Source organism: Misgurnus anguillicaudatus, chromosome 24 (assembly GCF_027580225.2).
Source record: "Misgurnus anguillicaudatus chromosome 24, ASM2758022v2, whole genome shotgun sequence".
NCBI lineage: Eukaryota > Metazoa > Chordata > Actinopteri > Cypriniformes > Cobitidae > Misgurnus > Misgurnus anguillicaudatus.
The window spans coordinates 35315302-35335654 of NC_073360.2; the positions used below are offsets into that span (position 1 = coordinate 35315302).

A 20353-nucleotide genomic window follows, 5' to 3' on the forward strand; every position below is an offset into this window, starting at 1 on the left:
GCATGATCTCTGAAAGCCAATGTTGACATTTGAAATCACGTTATCAAACACCCCAGAATCTGGACCTTCTTTTAATAGACCCGCCCCATACATACACAACCAGGAAACAATGTCGGTTAGTAGACACGCCCTTTACTGCTGATTGGCTACAAGTGTGTATTGGTACTCGGCCCGACTCCCTTTTCCAAAGTTTTTTCAAAAATCATGCACCCCGCCTTTAAGGGGTCCTTGGCCTGATAAAGGTCAAAGACCTCTGTGATAGCATGAATGTATAATAAATTCAGTGATTGATCAGTTTAAATGCTATTTATTTGTATAACGTTTTGCATAATACTTCTTTAATATTGATTCCAAAGCAGCTTTGCAAAGAAAAGGTCCATACAGATTCTGTAGTAAGCAAGCCAAAGGAGACAATGAAAAGAAAAACTAAATAAGATGTAAGGTAGATAAAATATATATACACAATGATTCTTATGGCATCACTGTGAAGAACACTTTAAGCAGCGTTATTTTAAGAGCGTATACACGAATATAACTCCAGAGTAACATACTGTAAACATGTTTTGTTTCTCACAAGCATTTAAACATTTTCCCACAAACACTTCTCTTCCATCTGTTATCTTTCACACTTCATATTTTAGCTTACTTTTTTTTCAGCTAAATACCAATACAAGCTGCTGTCTGATAGTCAGAATTAAATATAAATAGGTTATTTAAACAACATTTGTTAAACACACATTCATTTATGTCGAGTTATACGTTTTTTGCTGCTTTCACAGCTAAAAATAAAAAATATATATATATGCACAAGTTTCAGTTCCTCTCAAGTTAAGAGGAATTAAATATTTAGATTTCTTTCTGCCCCAAAACAGAGCATGTAAACCTTCTACAGTATGTGTATGTGTAAATCATTAAATGTTAAATGTTTACTTTTTCAATAATTTACACAGTTTAGTGTAAATGGATGATGGAAAATGATCTGTTCTGTGGTGAGAATGGGTTGTTTCACAGGAAGTTTAAAAAAAGCTCCCGTGGTGTCATACAGTATGACTTCCAGTCCACCACATTTACATTTACCCCACATTTTATACATATCTCAAAATTATCTGAAAGATCTGACAAAAATATTATAAAGGAAAACTTTCATCAGACGTATGTACACATTTAACTCATTCACCGCCATTGACGAGTTATCTCGTCAATTATGAGTTAATATTTAACTAATAAATATGCCTTTCTGGACGAATTTCAAAGTCAAAGTGTAACTAGATGGCGCCAAACCGTCAATTTATCAAAAACGGAAGTTAAAAAGATTTGATGATTTATTTGAACTGCCTTTATGTTTGATAGTCATTCTGAGTCTGATCTCTAACATAAATTCCTTTACAAGAACGCATTTTTTTAAGCTTTTTGCTCAAAATGTTGTATTTTTGAAGAGAAATATCCATATTTCAGTGGTCAAATTAAGTGGAAAAAGTAAATATATAATGAAACGTTTTTTCCCCATTTTGTTTGTTTGTTTGTTTGTTGTTTGTTCTTTAATTTGATATAATTTGTATGTTTATATATTTATAGAAGATAATTTTTCCTGCAAGGAATTTTGTGAAACTTTTGTTAAAATCACAAAAATGCAGGTGGGCAACTTTTCTCAAAAAGGCTGGCGGTGAATGAGTTAATAGATATCTGCAATGCATGTTTGCTATATCTCTAAAAAATATTGGGTTGTTTTTAACCCAGGGCTGGGTAGAGTAAACTGTAATAAAATATAAAACATCATAACATTTTTCTCACAAATTGTGATACAAATAAACATTAATATGAGAGACTGGAAATACAACCTCTGTATTTCAGTAACTGAGAGGTTTAAACGTCTCATAATTTATTATTTTTAATAGTGTTTTGTATGTTGGTTTTAAACACTTTCATTTACATTTACGCATTTACCAGACACTTTTATCCCAAAATTAGGACTTTGTTAAACTTGGATTACAGTGTCAAATGTATAAACCGTAATAACTTTCCCCTAGTCTCTCCTATGCGTTATTAAATCTGTGAAAAGTCATTTCAGTATCATCCTATATAATATATACATATATACATTCAGTGAAAATATAGATCTTAAATAAACCATGTCAAATATTGAAATTAAAGTAAAAATTAATCTCAATTAATAGATTTTGAGACTTAAGCCTGGATTTCACGTACAAAAAAATATGTTATCCTATCTAACCACCACTGTGTCCACATCCCTTTTAGAAGTTTCATGACCTCTCCATTGACCTACTAAGAGAATGCGTCGTCGCATCCCCTTGACTTTTGCTTTTGTCCTGCCAAAACGAGTCCAGAGAGAAGTAATAAATAAGCGGATCCAAACAGCAGTTGACACTCGCCAGGCAGATTAGTGCGCGTAAACTGTCGCTGCCTCCTCTATGTTCCTTTTCCTCGTTTTTAATGGTGACCATCATGAGTTGTAAGGAGAATGGCAAGATAAACACAATAAACACCATCATGTTAACAAAAAAAATAAGTATCACGCTCATTTTATTATTCACCTTTGCCGCGTCCACGCTGGGACGTTTCCTCAGTGCGCATATGACCATGACCGTGGATACGATGTTGATCAGCAGAAGTATTAAAAAAAATGTTGCCTGACCGAGCGCAACGGTTCTTACGCCCTCAACTTGCACCTCAAAACAAAAAATATTAGAGCCACATGGTGAGTTGTTCAGTGCGCGGGTGTAATTTACACTCTCCTGGATGCACAGGAGGATAATTAAGATCCAGACCAGACAGCAGCACTTGGATGCGAACCCGGAGGTGCGCAGAGACCGCGAGCGCAGAGGAAAGACCAGGGCCGAAAGCCGGTCCAAACTGATTAAAGTGATGAAAATACAACTGGTCCTGATGTTGATCCGAAACAGCATGACGGCAGCGGTGCACATAGCCGTTCCAAAAGGCCACCGGAGCGTTGCGTAAAAGTAGACGCGAAGCGGCAGAGAGAGCGCGAGCAGCATGTCGGACGCGGCGAGATTGATCATGAGCACGGCGCTCGATGACCGGAGCCCGTGTCTGCGCAACAGGACCCACAGTGACACCGTGTTGAGTGGCAGACCCACGGCCAGCACCAGTGCGTACACGATAGTCGATATCAGAAATCGCTGCTCCCATTCGATTTGATTACATGTGTTGTTAGTCAAGTTTACGGTCATTTTCCAAACGTACTGAATAGGACGTGTCCTCTTAGATCCTCTTTTTGGTTTTTAATGATCTTCACATACCAACAAAGAACTGACACATCGAAGAAGAAGGAGGTACAGCAGGGGATGGGTTTCTTTTTCCGCCCCTTTCAGTTGAACCTGTTACAGAAAGGTCATAGTCCACATGGTATAGTAGGCTATACGTCCTTAAAACTAAGTTCTAAAACGAAACAAATTTCTAGGGTGCTATAAGGTAAAGGTTTTTAAAGAACCATTTGTTCTCTTTGAAGATGTACACACCATTTTGCAACACTTAAAAGCAACTTGCATTTCAGTGCAAGTTATACATTTTTATCAGCATATATGTTTCATGGATTCGAACCCATTACCATTTTGCATTGTTAAAGCAGTGCTCCACTATTGAGCTCTTCACTGTAAAAAAAAAAATGGAACATTTTTGTCAAATCAACATTAAACAATGTCAACTTGTTCACTGTAAAAAATACTTTGCTGCCTTAAAGTTGCAATGAAAATGAAAAACTGTGATTTGTTATGTAATATTATGATTTTTTTTACAAATGATTTATCTGTGAGCTTCATTGTTTTAAAAAAATTAATGTGCCTTCATAATCTTTAATCAAAAATGCAAATCTCCTCCCCTCCTCGAAACGATCTCTCTTTACTTCCGGTCATATGGTATGGCAGGTGGGCGGGGTCCGCAAAAAGATCGCAGCAATTAACAACATGACCCAACTTCAAACGATCCACTCAGATCTCAATGGATGAATTCAAGTCCAGCCCTACCTTTTTTTCACGTCAGAAGCCGTCTCATTCGGATATACGTCACCACGGGGAAAATAAGACTGTTGCTATTTCCGTTTCATGACGACTTTAACATTTTTTGTTGAATTAACTCGGATTTACAAGTCATTTCAACTTACTACACTGTCAAAAATACCTTGCTGCCTTAAAAATCTTTGTTGAATCAACTAGGATTTACAAGTCATTTCAACTTACTATTATTTATCTTGACTAGAGATGAGTTGTTATAACTACAGGTGAGTTGTTATTACTTATAATTTTAAGTTGACTTTTCTCAACTATATTTTATAAGTTGTGACAACTAAATTCTGTTGACATGACTTGTAAATCTGAGTTGATTCAAAAAAAATTTAAGGCAGCAAAGTTTTTTTTACAGTGTATTATGTATCTTGACTAGAGATGAGTTGTTATAACTACAGGTGAGTTGTTATAACTTATAAAATTAAGTTTACTTTTCTCAACTATATTTTATAAGTTGTGACAACTCATCTCTGTTGACATGACTTGTAAATCTGAGTTGATTTAACAAAAAATTTAAGGCAGCAAAAAGTATTTTACAGTGTTTTTATAAATTATTTCCACCTTTCACAGGTCAAAACTTAAAATAAGTTAAATTGACCTGTAAAACCAAGTTGTTTTAACTTCATGCTGCATTTTTTACAGTGACAGGACTCCTTAAGTTTTAAATGTCTGATAAACCATGTCCCAACCAAGCAGGTTTTTTAAATAAAAACTTATCCCTATAAAAATGATATTGTATTTTTTACTTTACGAATAAGGTTTAACTTTTTTAACTTGCTTTATGTCATATCACAAGTCAAAACTTTAAAAAGTAGGTTGAATTGACTTACATAATTAACTTAATTTTACAGTGTAAGCTCGAGAAAAAAATAAAGTTTAGTGGACACTTTTAATTAATGTAATATTTATATTCTTCATATTTTTTGTTTTTTATAGACTTTTAATAATTAATTATAGATTTAGGCAAATAAGTTACTTGGCTAATTCCGTTCACCGTTGTTGCCTGTGGAAAAACATTTGAACCCACGCTTATGGCACATAGTCACCATAGCTATCTGTGGCATTAATGTGGTTTATAGTTTAGATTGCTGCATCGGAAACACTGATACACTTGGCTTACAAGCCTTGTGGGTTGTAATTGTACTTATAGAAAAATTTGCATGTGTGGTGTGTGTGTGAACAGCTTCTTTGAAACTGTAGCATGCTTCTTAAACTACAAGTTGCACTGTATTGCCAACAGAAAAGTAGCAGACTAAAGCTGGTTTCACAGACAAGACTTAAAGAGACACTCCACTTTTTTAAAAAGTATGCTTATTTTCCAGTTCCCCAGAGTTAAACATTTGATTTTACTTTTCTGGAATCCATTCAGCTGATCTCCGGGTCTGGCGTTACCACCCCCAAAATAGCCCAGCATAATCCACTGAATCCGACCAGACCATTAGCATGGCGCTAAAAAAATAACCAAAGAGTTTCGATATTTTTTCGATTTAAAACTTGACTCTTCTGTAGTTACACTATGTACTAAGACTGACGGAAAATTAAAAGTTGCGATTTTCTGGGCAGATATGGCTAGGAGCTGTGCTCTCATTCTGGCGTAATTATCAAGGACTTTGCTGTCGTAACATAAAAAACGCGATGCTAATGGTCTAATCAGATTCAATGGATTATGCTAAGCTATGCTAAAAGTGCTAGTGCCAGACACGGAGATCAGCTGAATGGATATCAAAACGGTAAAACCTAATATTTAACTCTATGGGAGCTGGAAAATGAGCATATTTTCCAAAAAAAACTGGAGTGTCCCTTTAAGACTAATCCAAGAGTAAAACACATGTTTGAGCTGTCTCAACTGAAAATAACTTGCACTGACAGATCCTAAAATAAGCCAGTGCCAGTGATTTGTCTCAAGATGCACCAGTAACATCTTTTTCTAAGACATGTTTATAAAAGAAGCTTAAACATCTTAATTTAACTATAAGTCCTAGTCCTGGTTTTAGCTATGCTTTGTCTGTGAAACCAAGCTTAGGTTAAGCCGCAGCCGCCTGAATTTAAGGGTGCAATGTTTTTTTATATACAGTGCCCTCCATAAGTATTGGGCCAATAGTTGCAAAATTCTTCTGTTTGCTGTGGAGTCAAGAAATGTCTAAATGTTTAAAGGTGAATGTTGTGCTCAATGTTGGTAAAGCATGTTTGTGTTGAAACATAATCAAATGTTAAAACTGTATTTACCTATAGGCATAGATGAATAATAAAATTTGTGTACATGGTAATGACATATCGTGAGCCTCAAACACGATAGTTTCCTCCTGCTAATGTAAACCTCGTGCATGCAAAAGAAAGCTGGAAAACAGACCAATCTCAACATAACACCAACTGTGACGTTACAGTTGCGATACATACACCCCAACATTAAATTAAGTACAATGTTGTTCCAGTGCTAACAAAAAGTTGTGACGGCCGAGTTAGCGCTATATGCTAGTTAATGCTATATGCTAGCGTTTAGACTGAAGTTCTACTATTGACATTACAGTTACGCAGAGGCAGACACTACTTAAGTAATTTTACTTTTTACATTAAAATTTTTTAACATTTTTTAATTATTTGTATTTTATCAGTGTTTTCTTTGTAAAAACATACATTCCAAAGCATATTTATCATAATTTTTACTCCACTACATTTCATAATGTCAAGTTTTTGGTTTATATTTAATATTTAAGTACTTTAAACATCTAGTATTTTTTTTACTTAAGTAAAAAGTACTTTTGTACTTTTACTCAAGAAAAGTAAAAGTAAAATTTTTTTTTTTAATTCGGTATTAAATCAATTTTAATATGCAATATAAAAGAAATACACATTATGATTCTATTCTTTAGAATGTAGTGAACATTTTTTAGTAAAGTAAATTTTTTCCCAAGACAAACACTCTGATAAAGCACAGATGCTTGGAAAATTTACTTAAATTACTCAAGTAGTGTCTGCCTCTGCAGTTACGTTTTGCAGGTCCATACAACCCCCCCCCCCCAAATTTAACACTCAGAAACGCCCATTAAAAATCTCAGAATAATTGATTCTTCCTCAAATTCTGTATCTTTGTCTGATACAGGCTCAAACATGAAGTCTGTTTACCCACACAGCTATTCAAAAACAGCTGCTCTGACAAACAGCCAATCGGAGCAGAGCTCATCATTATTATTCATGACCCTTTCAAATAAGATAATAATAGACCATTTCATTCTTGGGACAAATCCCTGTAAATGAAAAAACTTTCTGAATAATATTAATGTATGATATTAGATACACTGAAAAAAATGATTCATTGAATTTAATCAACTCTTCAAGGCAAGTGGCTGCAATCAACCCATTTAAGCTACATTTAAACAAATGTTTTATATTTTATTTTACGTTACTAATATTTTTTGTTTAAATTTAGCTTAAATTAATTGATTGCAACCACTTACCTGACAAAAAAATTGATTAAATTCAATGAATCATTTTTTTCAGTGTATAAGAGAATAATGCATTCTTTGGCACCTTTAATACAATGTGACATTTTGTACTATTGCCTCATATTCATCTAACAAATTTTCAGTTTCCAAAGCAAAATTTTCTTTGCTGTCACAGGACTTAAGGATGGTAGTATAACTACAAGATGATTTAGTTTTTTTTTTTGCATGAAACCAATAGGGTAATGACATCAAAAGTGAACAGAAAACATGGTTTGAAATTAAAAAAATATATAATAATGTAATTTTTTGGAACATTGAGTGCCATTGGCAAAACCATTGTTTTACAAGAGTAACCATGGTTTAATAATGTTTTTTTAGAACAATCATGGGTATTTTATCGTAGAATTGAATGTTTTTTTGTTGTTGTTGTTTTTAATTGTGGTAAAACCATGGTTAATATTCATAAGGAGTGCTTTCTAATAAAATATTAGCTTGAAAAAGCATTACTATTTTAAGTTAGTTACTCCCCACAGGACCAATACAATACACAAGCCCCAACTAAGTATTAAGCTCTGTACATACTCATACTTTTCAAGTTAATACTTTTCAGTATTTTTCAAGATTTCTAAAAATCCTTTCTTTGTATTGGTCTTAAGTAATATTCAATATTACTGAATTTGGGTACTTCCTTAGTTGTCAGTTATAATCATCAAAATTAAAAGAAATAAACATTTGAAACTGAAATAAATTAATCTGTGTGTAATGAATGAATATAATATACAATGGAATTAGTGAAATAAATCAACTTTTTGATGATATTCTAATTATATGACCAGCACCTGTATACAAAACCAGATTTGGTCAGTATATGAGCTTTCACACAGTGAAGTGCACATTAAATGTATTCACTGTACATTCACATGCACACTTGTAAGGGCGTTTCCATCTATTTTCACTGACACAAACCTGTACACACACAGACAAAAAGTAATGTCAAATATTGGTAAAGTAATATTAAAAACTTTAGATATCAACTTAAATTGTGTTGCATTAGCACAGCGTTCATGCCAACACTGCAATATCACTTTTGTAACCTTTACACCTCTTGTTGGCTGTTTTTGGCTTGAAGAAAGAGCCTCCTCTGCTGGTGAGAAAAGAAACTGCAGTTCAATTAGAATAGCACTGTGTTGGCAACAAAAGATCATGGGTTGGATTTCCAGGGAACACACATACTGAAAAGAAAAAATGTTCAGCTTGAATACACTAGAAGAGACTTTAGATAAAAGTGCCAGCCAAATGTAAATAAAACATGAGTATTTGTTTAACCATTGAAACTAAAACATATAAAGACGATGTGAAGTGATTCTAAAGGGTTAAAATTACTTCACAATGACTTTGATATTGCCCATGATCAAACTTTTTGGGAAAGCAGCTGAAACTATATGTGGGTATATTTGTAGCAATAGCCATAACAATAAATTGTATGTGTCAAAATGAAAAAAAAAAAATGTATGCCAAAAATCTGTGATATTAAGTAAAGATCATGTACCTTAAAGATATTTTGTACATTTCCTACAATAAATATATAAAAATAGTAATATGTGTTGACAACTTTAAAGGCGATTTTCTCAATAATTATTTTTTTTTGCACCCTCAGATTCCAGATTTTCGAATGAACAAATATTGTCCTATTCTCTATGTATAAATATCAATTTAAAAACATTCACCCTTATGAATGGTTTTGCGGTCACACCTTATCAGCACAAGCCAGTAAAGGCATCCAAACATATTTATTGAGCAGATCCAGTCCAACGTGTTCAATCATATACAAAAATAAATAGGAAATCAAATACATTGCAAAAATAAAAATGTGAAATATCAGTTTCAAAAACGGGCACTTTGATCTTGCTTTGCAGCAATGGTGTCACGCACCGACTGTTTCGAGGTGAGATAAGACAAAAAGCAGATAAGACAGGAGTGACTTTGCTTTTTCGACATCATAGTGCTTTTAAAAAAAGGTGCGACATATGTTAGCCTGCATACAGTTTTCGCTTACCGTGCAAGCAGAGTTTAAATCCTGGCCGACTGTACAATAAAAAACAATCATTTTAAACTAAACTTGGCATCCTGTAAACCATGCATTTAGCAGCATCAACTTTAACGTCTTTCACATTTCACAGTATTTTTTTTAGCAACATGAGGTTGGGTGGATAACAAAAGCAAATGACCCTGCAGTGGTATGACACAGCATTGTAGACAAATTCACGTAGTCTATTACAATAGTGCAACTTTACTATCAAATGTTTGCATGAGCATGACACTTCTGGTTGGAAGAACAACCAACCAACCAGTGCATGTGTTTGGGCTCCATACTACAGTGAGTATTTTAAGTGTATACTCCATGGCTCCCACAGTATCCATGTGTATCCGCTCACTGTCCTCTTTTGATGCGTTACCATCTCTCTTTCCTTTGTTTCTTTCCCTACTGAGGTTAAAGTAGGTAAGACTTTAAGTAAAACCCGTATCCACACATATTTCCAACTCTGTGTTTTTGGACAAACTGTTACACATTTCTCTGCATTTCGTCAGACTGTCCGGTTTTCGTATTCGTGTCTCTCTGGATTGTATGGCCATTCTTCTTTCTCGCTGCGCAGATTGCATGTTCTCCTTAAGAATAAAATAATAACATGCACCATCTGCCAAGCAATTCACGTTGCTTATGCAAATGCTTATATGAACAAAGTAGCGCAGCTGATCGATCATGGGATTATGTGTGTTATTGTTCTTGACATGAAAGTACATCGGCACTGCTATGTGGTAAGGGATGAAGCATGTGAGAAAAACAATTAGGTTGCTAAGGACAATCTTTACGCTTTTGTTGTTGCGCAGTTTGTAATCGTCCGGGTTGCGTTTCCTCAGATCGTGCAGGATCTGCACCACGCGCACGGAGCAGAACACCATCACTGTGGCGCTGCTGCAAAACACTGTCTCCATAGCAATCACGAGCCCACTTTTTGACCAGGTGTTTTTGGAAAATTGCTGAAAGCAAGCGTTTTTGTCCTTGTCGTGGAGCGTGTAGATGGGGACGCTGGCTGCAAAGACCCCTATCCAAACCAACAGGCACACGACAATTGCCTTGCGTGGGGACCGCAGGCGACGGGCAGCGAACGGGAACTGTAGAGAAATGAAGCGGTCAACGGCAATGCATACGCTCAACATTATACTGCCGTAGATGTTGACGTAGAGCAGGCTCTCCAGTAAGGAGCAGAAGGTAGGGCCGAGGGTCCAGATATTCTCATATGCGTATATCTTAAAGGGCAGGGAAAACATCAGCAACATGTCGTTTATTATCAGGTTGAGAAGGTAAACCGTGGATTCACTCCAGCGTCGGACATGGAAGAGGAGCTGCCACAGAGCTGCCAGGTTCAAGGGGACTCCGAAAACCAAAATGGGCAGGTACATGCACCACTGAACCCAGCACACCCAGTTACACCCTACTGTAAAAAATCAGAGAGAAAGAGAGAGAGACTGTAACTTCAGTTTCATTATTGATCAATAAATAATATTGCTTAGATGCAAAGTACACCAAGTATCTGGGTCATTAAACGATATCATATTTACAGTATAGCAGACTTTATGGAGCAGTTTAGATGAATCAAGGATTAGGCCTAGATATATTAAGACATTTAAGTAGTCTTTAAAAACAAACCTTAGAAAAGAACAATACTGGTCTTGAGACGAAACCATGACACTGATATACAGTATTTTAAAGGTGCCAAAGAATGCACTGAAATAATTTGTTAAATTGTTTTCTGATATCTACATAGAAGGTATGTGGCTTTATTAAGTGGAAAAATTATCCAGAGACAGTTTTACATGTCCATTTACAACCCTTATTTGAAAGGGTCATGAGTAATAATTTTGAGCTCTGCTCTGATTGGCTGTTTCACAGAGCAGCTCCTTTCAGTAGCTCTGTGTGCGTGTAAGAAAACCTTATGTTTGAGCCTATCAGACGAAGATACAGAATTTGAGGAAAAATCAATTGTTTGGAGATTGTTAATGGACTTTTCTGAGTGGTAAGTTTGTGTTTTTTTCAGTATGGACCTGCAAAACTGTAACGTAAATCGCAGAACTTCAGCCTAAATGGTAGCATAAAGCATTAACTAGCATATAATGTTAAGTTAGCAGCAGTCGCAACTTTGTTTTTAGCATTGTAACAACATTGTACTGAATTTAATGTAGGGGTGGGCAATATGGGAAAGATATCATATCACAATTGGTTTAGGTGAAATCACAACTTCTGTTTCGTGTTGTTTTTTTTTAAAGACTATTTTGCCATTACTGAGCCTTAAAGGAATAGTCAATTTTCTTAAACAAAAAATCCAGATAATTTACCCACCACCATGTCATCCAAAAAATTGATGTCTTTCTTTGTTCAGTCAAGAAGAAATTATGTTTTTTTTTTAAACATTGCAGGATTTTTCTAATTTTAACGGACTTTAATAGAGCCCAACACTTAATACTTAACTTAACACTTAACAATTTTTTCAACGGAGTTTCAAAGGACTATAAACAATCCCAAATGAGGCATAAGGGTCTTATCTAGCGAAACGATTGTCATTTTTGACAAGAAAAATAAAAAATATGCACTTTTAAACCACAACTTCTCATCTAGGTCCGATCCTGTGATACAATAAATTGTTAATTGTTAAGTGTTAAGTTAAGTATTAAATGTTGGGCTCTATTAAAGTCCATTAAAATGAGAAAAATCCTGCAATGTTTTCCTCAAAAAACATAATTTCTTCTCGACTGAACAAAGAAAGACATCAACATTTTGGATGACATGGTGGTGAGTAAATTATCTGGATTTTTCTTTTAAGAAAATGGACTATTCCTTTAATACAGCCAGTGGTGTAGTGGTGTCTGGAGAAGTGGGTATACTCTTAATTTATGCCCCCAGTAGAAGTATGTATACCCCCTGCCATCAAATAAAGAGGTGGGTATACTCCGTATCAGGGCTGGACTGGGACAAAAATTCGGCCCTGGCATTTTGGCCCAAACCGGCCCACACTACATATATTTACAAATACCACCCATCTTTGCACGCCTTTAAGCAATAGCAACTCCAATTCCATAAAAGCACTAAGCCCAATTAATAGCAGGTAGAAAAGAGTGAGAGTTGACACAACAAACACTTCTAGAACGTGTTATTTATTAATGCAGTAAAACTGTATAATCCACATGAATCCTTAAACAAGCTTCATCCTTCAAACATTTGTAAACATTTTTGTTAGGTCCTAAAAACACTATTCACTACACACCGTAGCCTATAATAAATAATGAACACAACAAAAATATTCCTATCTGATTAACTGTCATATTATATGTTGATTACAGTTTTTCTGAATTGCTAAAACACTAAACCCCAATCTCTGAACCAAATTCATAGCGGCCTAAACACATTCGTCATGCACTCTTTTGGCTAAACTCTAAACAAACTTCTGAGTAAAACACACATTTTACACTGCAATGAACTTGTTTTATAAATGCTAAACACAGGCAGGCTGCTAAAGATGAACACAACTACAACTCAGTTGTCATCAAGCAAACACAACAACTCAAAATTGTACACGCTTTTTTCTAATGGTATTCTTTACCAATTGTGTGGATTGTAAACAGTCTGAGAGGCAGATGAAGAGTACCCTATGATGAAGAACAGGACACCAGAGATGGTGCAATTGGCAAAATTTGCCATTGAATTGCTGACTTTGAACAAAATACAAGTGCTGCTTACAGTAATATTAACAACTGATTATTACTTGCAGTACTTACAGGAAAGTATTCACTACTACATTCACTGAACTAAACTTGTGTGATTACAGTAATAGAGCTTTTTAACATTATCTGTCAATTGTGTTGTTATATACAATAAACATATATTTTGTCTGTAAGCAGATGTCCTGGATTGTTTGATTTTGCTTGAAGAGAAATGACACGTTTTGAAACAGACAATCAACGAAAAATCTACGAATCAGATACACTCTCGTAGTCACTAACACAGTCTCACCCCATGTCGTCAATGTTTGGCGACACTTGGCCATTCGTCAGTGTGTGGCGCGGGGGGTGTACCTTTCGCGTCATTTTTTGACGAACTGGGGACTTCAATACTGTTGCGTCCGTTGCGTTCTCTTCTCCTATTTTCTTGCCATTTTCGCGTCGGTTTAGGGTTAGATTACGCAAAATTAAACAGTGTACGCGAAATTAAACAGTGTACGCGAAATTAAACAGTTGTCACCTGGCGTTGGGGTTAGAAACAGTTGTCACCTGGCGTTGGGGTTAGAGTTAGGTTTGGGTAGGGATGTCATTATGTAAATCTAACCCTAAACCGACGCGAAAATGGTAAGAAAATAGGAGAAGAGAATGCAACGGACGTAATAGTATTGAAGTCCCCAGTTCGTCAAAAAATGACGCGAAAGGTATACCCTCCGCGACCGCGTCACATATTGACGAATGGTCAAGTGTCGTCAAATATTGACTGGGTTGTAGTCACAGAGCAAAGAGTGCAATTATTTTGTTGCAGCTTTATCACCATAATTGTGTGTTTTTGACTTGGTTTTATCAAGGGGTATCTATCTAAACTTGTGTTTTGAAAGCAGTTCTGCTTACCGCAACTCACTTCTCCCTCGTCTCTCTCTCTCTCCCTCTCCTCACTGACATTTTGCGTGCTGGTGCTGCCAGTGCCACGCGCCACCATCATCATCATCATCATCACCAGCGACGCGAGTTGAAGAAAACAGTTGTGTTATTTTCCAGCGTCTGCCTAAAGAGTCTGTTTCTTTTTGTCGCGCAGTTTTTCTGCACCTCCCTTGAGTTTTTTCTCCATCTCTCTCTCTCTATTTTGACACGTGAACTGACCGACGTTGCACGCTCGCTTGCACAGAGACCAAAGCGGTGATTGGGCCAGCTTTATGTCATTAAAAAAAATAACCAATTGGCTGCTGCTTAAAAGTGAGTGGGCCGGTCTATTTAGGGTAAAAAAAGGACGATGACTGGGCTGGTCCGTCATTGGGCCAGCTTAATGTCGTTTAAAAAAAATAACCAATGGGCTGCTGCTTAAATGTCAGTGGGCCGGTCTGTCTAGGAAAAAAAAGACGCTAACTGGGCTGCTCAGACAAAAATAGTATGAGATGGATCGGCCCAAAAAGTACGTCGGCCCACCGGGAAACTGCCCGGTCTGCCAGATGGCCAGTCCGCCCCTGCTCCGTATACCTGCGTATACCCTGCACTACACCACTGAATACAGCCATACTAATGCCCCCATTTAAAAATGCAGTCCTACAAGGTACCAAACGTGGAAAGTGCACAGACAGTACGCGTACAACAGCGCATGCACGAGAAAATATTAAGATAGGACACTCCACTACAAACAATTGCACAAATGAAATATGACAGCATTTGCACAAACACTATTGTTTTCTCTTCTTTTATTTTCACTTCTTCCAAGAACAGAAAGCTGTGGAGCATTTTCATCACCATAATGTTTGATTCCTGTTCTTTGTTCTCTTCATGTTTGTTCTAAACTTTGTTTGCAAAGGTGGATCGGCTGCTTTTCTTCACTTATCTTAAAAAAAATGTCTTTTGCATGCATGATGTTTACATAAGAAGGAGGAAACAATCATGTTTGAGGATATGTCATTACCATGTACAGGACTCATATTTTTTATCTATGTCTAGGTAAATACAGTTTTACACTTTACGGCACCTTTAAGATATCTTTTAGAATAAGTCCTGTCCAGGAATCCACCCCTAGGTGGATTAAGTTTGTATAACTTAATGTAAGTATATGTCATGACTTTTAATGTCAAATTGCTGTGGCTTTATCGTAATTACATAAGTAACTTTGAAAACGCTGCACAAACAAAAAGTCTTTGCTAACTGTCCAACATTATACACTTGTTATAATGTTACACAATGGTATAAGCAAACTGCTGCTTCTTATATGATTCTTGAAATACTCACATTAATGAAACGGGATAAAACTCCCAAGATTTGGTGCATGATATACGACAAGAGAAAGTGAACTAATTAATAATTTTAAAGAGTAAACAAAACATATCCTAACATTAGAAGATAATAAGTTAAAAAACGTGACAACATTACCAACAACAGTTCAAATAAAACGGTCAAACAGTGCAACCATGTGTCAATTTATTATGACTTGCGTACTTGCAGGGGAGGGGGCAAATGGGACTAAACCATGTAAAGGTAGTTTTACTATTGGTGGTTCAAGATTTAGGAATGCAAATAAAAAAGTAGAGAATAGAAGATAAGAAAGAAGTGTAAAAAAAGAAATCTATTTGTCTTCCGTCTGTCCATCTATATTATTTTACATTTATGAAAATCTGACTTTTTCCATGTTTAAATGCTATAATTGGGTTCCCAGTGTTTCTATCAACCTAGGAAATGTGATAAAGAACAAGTAACTTAGTCTTGGTAAACCATTCTCTGTAAGCATGTGAAAAATTGGTAATTGAAATTTGGCTCCCCTTGTGATGTCAAAAGGGGATCTTATTATAATAATACTGCCAATTAATCTGCACTATCCAACCACTGTACTGAGTTTCAATTTCAACAAACCACAATTATTGTGATCAGTGTTTGCATTTCATCAGCTCATTTGCATTTTAGCACATTTTGCTAAACACCTATAAAGTGTCAATTTTATCATGCTATAATAAATTCTCAATATGGTATTTTGAGCTTAAACTTCACATACGTACATGGGGACACCAAAGATGTATTTGAGATTTTAAAAAACTCTTGTGAAATGTCCCTTTTAAAATAATTTAAAATTTAATTTAATTTACCTGATCTAAGAACCATTTAACCAGCTGTAACACTACTTGTAATAGCAAAACAAGCCCCACATTTCAGTTTGAATTGCAACAGCGAACAAAGAAACATTACTGTACTGTATCTACATGTGGTTGTATTTTGTGGTGATGTTCAATTGATAGATGCTTGACTTATATATGTGTATGATATTAACCTATCAAACATTTTACCTCATAGTGAGCTGATTGATATCTTAGTCTGCACCCTGCCTCAAAGAGCCAGTTAAGTTAACCGAAGATATTTTGACCTACAGTATTGTGCAAACGTTTTACACGCAATGCCATAGAAAAAACTTTTTTGGTTCCTTAAAGGATTAGTGTATTTTCTTAAAGAAAAATTCAGATAATTTACCCACCACCATGTCATCCAAAATGTTGATGTCTTTCTTTGTTCAGTCAAGAAGAAATTATGTTTTTTAAGGGGAAAACATTCCAGGATTTTTCTCATTTTAATGGACTTTAATGGACCCCAACACGTAACAGTTTTAATGCATTTTAATGCAGTTTCAAAGGACTCTAAATGATCTTAAACGAGGCATAAGGGTCTTATCTAGCGAAACGATTGTCATTTTTGACAAGAAACATAAAAAATATGCACTTATAAAACACAACTTCTCGTCTTCCTCCGTGACGCGCCAGTACGACCTCATGTAATTGCATAATGCTGTGGAAAGGTCTGTGTTACATATATGAAACGCACAATTTGCAGACCATTTTAAACAATAAACTGACACAAAGACATTAATTAGTATCATTCGACATACAACAACGTCGGAACGGTCCTCTTTCTCCACACTTGTAAACAGTGGGGCACAGTTTTGCATACGTCATCTGTGACCTCTTGACGTGATAGGTGTGTTCGACTTCATGCGGTGCTGCGCAGACCGATCGGCGGCTGACTTGAAGCAGTGCATTCCGGTTAGTAATTTTGTCCGACTTAAGCTGGCGCTGCAGGCACGTGACTGTGTCATATGGTTTTTAAGTACCGCGAGAGCGGTTCGAGATCAGCCGCCTGAGTTAGCCAGCGCAGTTTACATCTTACAAATCATGTTTAATGCGATTAAGCAAGCAAACGGCAGGTGATCAGCCATGCCTGACGTAAATGCAGCAAACTACGGGAACCACAGCGTTTCCGACTTCACGTCTCCGTTTTCAGCTCCTCCCCGCCTGCACGCGTTTAATCTCGGCAATCGGTTACATCCAGCCACAGCCGATGTAGAACACACCTATTGTGTGAGGTCACGCTGGCGCGTCACATGACCGGAGATAGACGAGAAGTTGTGGTTTAAAAGTGTATATTTTTTATTCTTATTGTCAAAAATGACAATCGTTTCGCTAGATAAGACCCTTATCCCTCGTTTGGGATTATTTAGAGTCCTTTGAAACTGCCATTTGTGTTGGGGTCCTTTAAAGTTCATTAAAATGAGAAAAATCCTGGAATGTTTTCCTCAAAAAACATAATTTTTTTTCGACTGAACAATGAAAGACATCAACATTTTGGATGACTTGGCGGTGAGTAAATTATCTGGATTTTTTTTAAGAAAATTGACCAATCCTTTAAAGAACCATTTCCTTTATACTGAACGTCTTTCAAATGTTAAAGGTGCTTTGAAGAACCATTTAGACAGAAAAGTTTCTTCTATGGCATTGTGAAGCACCTTTATTTATTATTTTGTTACTGCTGAAACTGTCTATAGGTCATACCATTGCAAAAACAACACATCTAATGGTGGCATCGTAACCTAATACTTGCAAATGGGACCATTTGGTTATGGTTACGGTATGATAAGCCCCATTGGTTACATTAAACTAACTGATCTTTCCTTGATAACTTTTTCAAAATGTCTAGATATAAAAACGTACAACTGTGAAACTACATCAAAAACAAAGTATAAAGTATGTTATGATTGCAGAAACTAGTGCACCACCTGTCTCTCCTCAACAATATTATATATATAGTTACTGATTAAATGAAGCATATGCAAAGAAATATACATTGTAATGTATTGGTGACCATGATTGCAATATCCAGACTAAAGTTTTGTAGAAATTTAGAGCATCAAAGTTTGATTTTGGTCATTGATTTCCCTTTTCTTTCAATCTTTGACATGCCCTCAATAGTCAATATTAAAGATATCAATGTTATATTTTCACAGAATGACATTTACATGATTTTATGTAGAAAACAGTCAATCTAAAAAAAAAATGAATTGAGCTGTGTTTTCACATACCCGTTCACATATGATTTAATCTGTATTGTACATATAAAAATGAAACTAAACGTCATATCGCGTGTCATCTAAAACCAACAACTTCTTTATGAAAATACATGCAAATAATCCTTGGCTTGAAGGAACATCCTGTTATCAATTATAAAATATCCACATACAAAAACACTAATATTAAGAAACGTGAAAATGGTGATGGTGTAAAGTTTTAAGGTTAGCTATTGTTCTCATATGGATTAGTCACGTTGTACCCACAAGTTGGATGAAAGTTTATCTTGATCTTGTCTCGGTTTTGATTTAGATTTGACTGAGACATCTCCACTGGAAATTCTCTGACGATATCAACAGCGCATAGACAAGATGTGAGTGTGGTCTGCCAGGGGGTTTCCTTTCTATTTCATTCGAGGGTAAAATTTATTTTTTAAAAACGTATGTTATTATTCAAAACAGACTGCATAGTCGATTACATTCAATATGCCGTGATCGTTTATGATTGAACAATACACCGTTTTAGAGAACTTATATTTCGCTGACTCCGTGCGCGTTTCAACTGAAATTCTCGAGCAAACCAAAATCCAACCATACAAACTATATTTAGTTACAGCATACTCTGTTTAATAGGAAATACCTGTCTTGATCTGACTGAAACGATAGCATAAAACCATTACTAAAATAGAAACCATTACTACTAAAATATTAAAATATTTTGGTGAAATAAGTGTGAAAACGATAGACACCACTAACATCTAAAACCAAGGTGAGAGAAAACTCCTAAATTATCTAACACTAAACAACTCACATATTCATTCATTGCGGTTATAGAGAAACGTTAACTTTATCTCGGTGGAAATGATCGTTACTATTTTTGACCCTCTTGACATGTCGCGTGCTGGTTACTTACATGATGTGTTGGTGGAGTTCATTCCCACGGTCAAAAGTTGTTTGGATCACCGGTACCTGCTGTGGTTCCCTTAGTCGGTTTCTTTAAGTGTTGCGTTATGTCTGGGTCCTGTTTCCTCTCCAACTGTACAACGCAAGCGCGCGCATACATACATACACACGCGCACACACACACACACACACGTTTTGAGTTTTCTCAGCAGAGAAACTACTGTAGCCCACGCGCGCGCTCACGCACCAGTCTCTGAAGAGCGCGTGCGGTTGTGCGCGGTTAGTCAGACTTGACAAACGGCATCATTACATAATTACAGGAACAGCAACTCACTAAAACTTACAGAACCGTTTTTACTCATTATTTTTAATCGTCTTTTGTTTTGTTTTTTTATGCTGTTTCATTCAATGACTTGTAATATAATCAGTAAATATATAATAATAGTAAAGATAATAAAAAGTTGTTTGTTTTCTTCACATGTATGTTACTATATAGCAAAAATATCCATTATATTTAAATTTAAACAAGTAGGTGGGGAATTTGAGCTGTTGGAGATAAGCACAACTAAAAACAGCCTAACGTTACGTCATGCATAGTATTTTAAAACATGGTCATACTGAAATAGTAAAGCAACAACCATACGCTATTTTAAAGTGATACCCGCAAAGTCTGTTTGTTACTCTGTACACTGCTTGGGGTTTGATCCCACACCGCTAACACTAAACCAACTTTGCTAGGACCTTACATACCGTTTCAATTTCGCGGTGAGCGACCGTTTGTTTTTTATTTCAACAGAAATCAATCGTCACGCGAGATGAATTGTGGGAAATCCTTCAGCAATCTGAGGTTGTGACTT

The 20353-nt window shown here is 35.9% G+C and overlaps 3 protein-coding genes across 4 annotated transcripts in view; 1 reads left to right on the plus strand and 2 right to left on the minus strand.

Annotated features, from left to right (window-relative positions):
• Window positions 1–1750: 1750 nt before the first annotated feature.
• On the minus strand, window positions 1751–3493 carry lpar5b (lysophosphatidic acid receptor 5b). Its single transcript, XM_055197277.2, has one exon. The coding sequence runs from the start codon at window positions 3207–3209 to the stop codon at window positions 2262–2264; it is 948 nt and encodes a 315-aa protein (XP_055053252.1). The 5' UTR covers window positions 3210–3493; the 3' UTR covers window positions 1751–2261.
• A 5767-nt stretch (window positions 3494–9260) lies between these two features.
• Window positions 9261–20350, minus strand: gpr55a (G protein-coupled receptor 55a). 2 transcript variants are annotated; one of them, XM_055197276.2, is made up of 3 exons: window positions 20247–20350; window positions 19507–19629; window positions 9261–10980 (listed from the first exon to the last, which is right to left on the minus strand). In XM_055197276.2, exons 2-3 carry the CDS (start codon window positions 19526–19528, stop codon window positions 9992–9994), a joined length of 1011 nt encoding a protein of 336 aa, XP_055053251.2. In that variant the 5' UTR covers window positions 19529–19629; window positions 20247–20350; the 3' UTR covers window positions 9261–9991. The 2 variants fall into 2 exon arrangements, with proteins under 2 accessions (XP_055053251.2, XP_073719090.1); XM_073862989.1 differs by lacking the exon at window positions 20247–20350 and having other exon boundaries at window positions 19507–20145.
• Window positions 10921–20353, plus strand: part of ngef (neuronal guanine nucleotide exchange factor) — a 48062-nt gene continuing 38629 nt past the window's right edge. The window contains exon 1 of the mRNA XM_055197261.2: window positions 10921–10939. The gene's annotated coding sequence lies outside the window, so the exon portion shown is untranslated. The remainder of the gene's footprint in view (window positions 10940–20353) is intronic.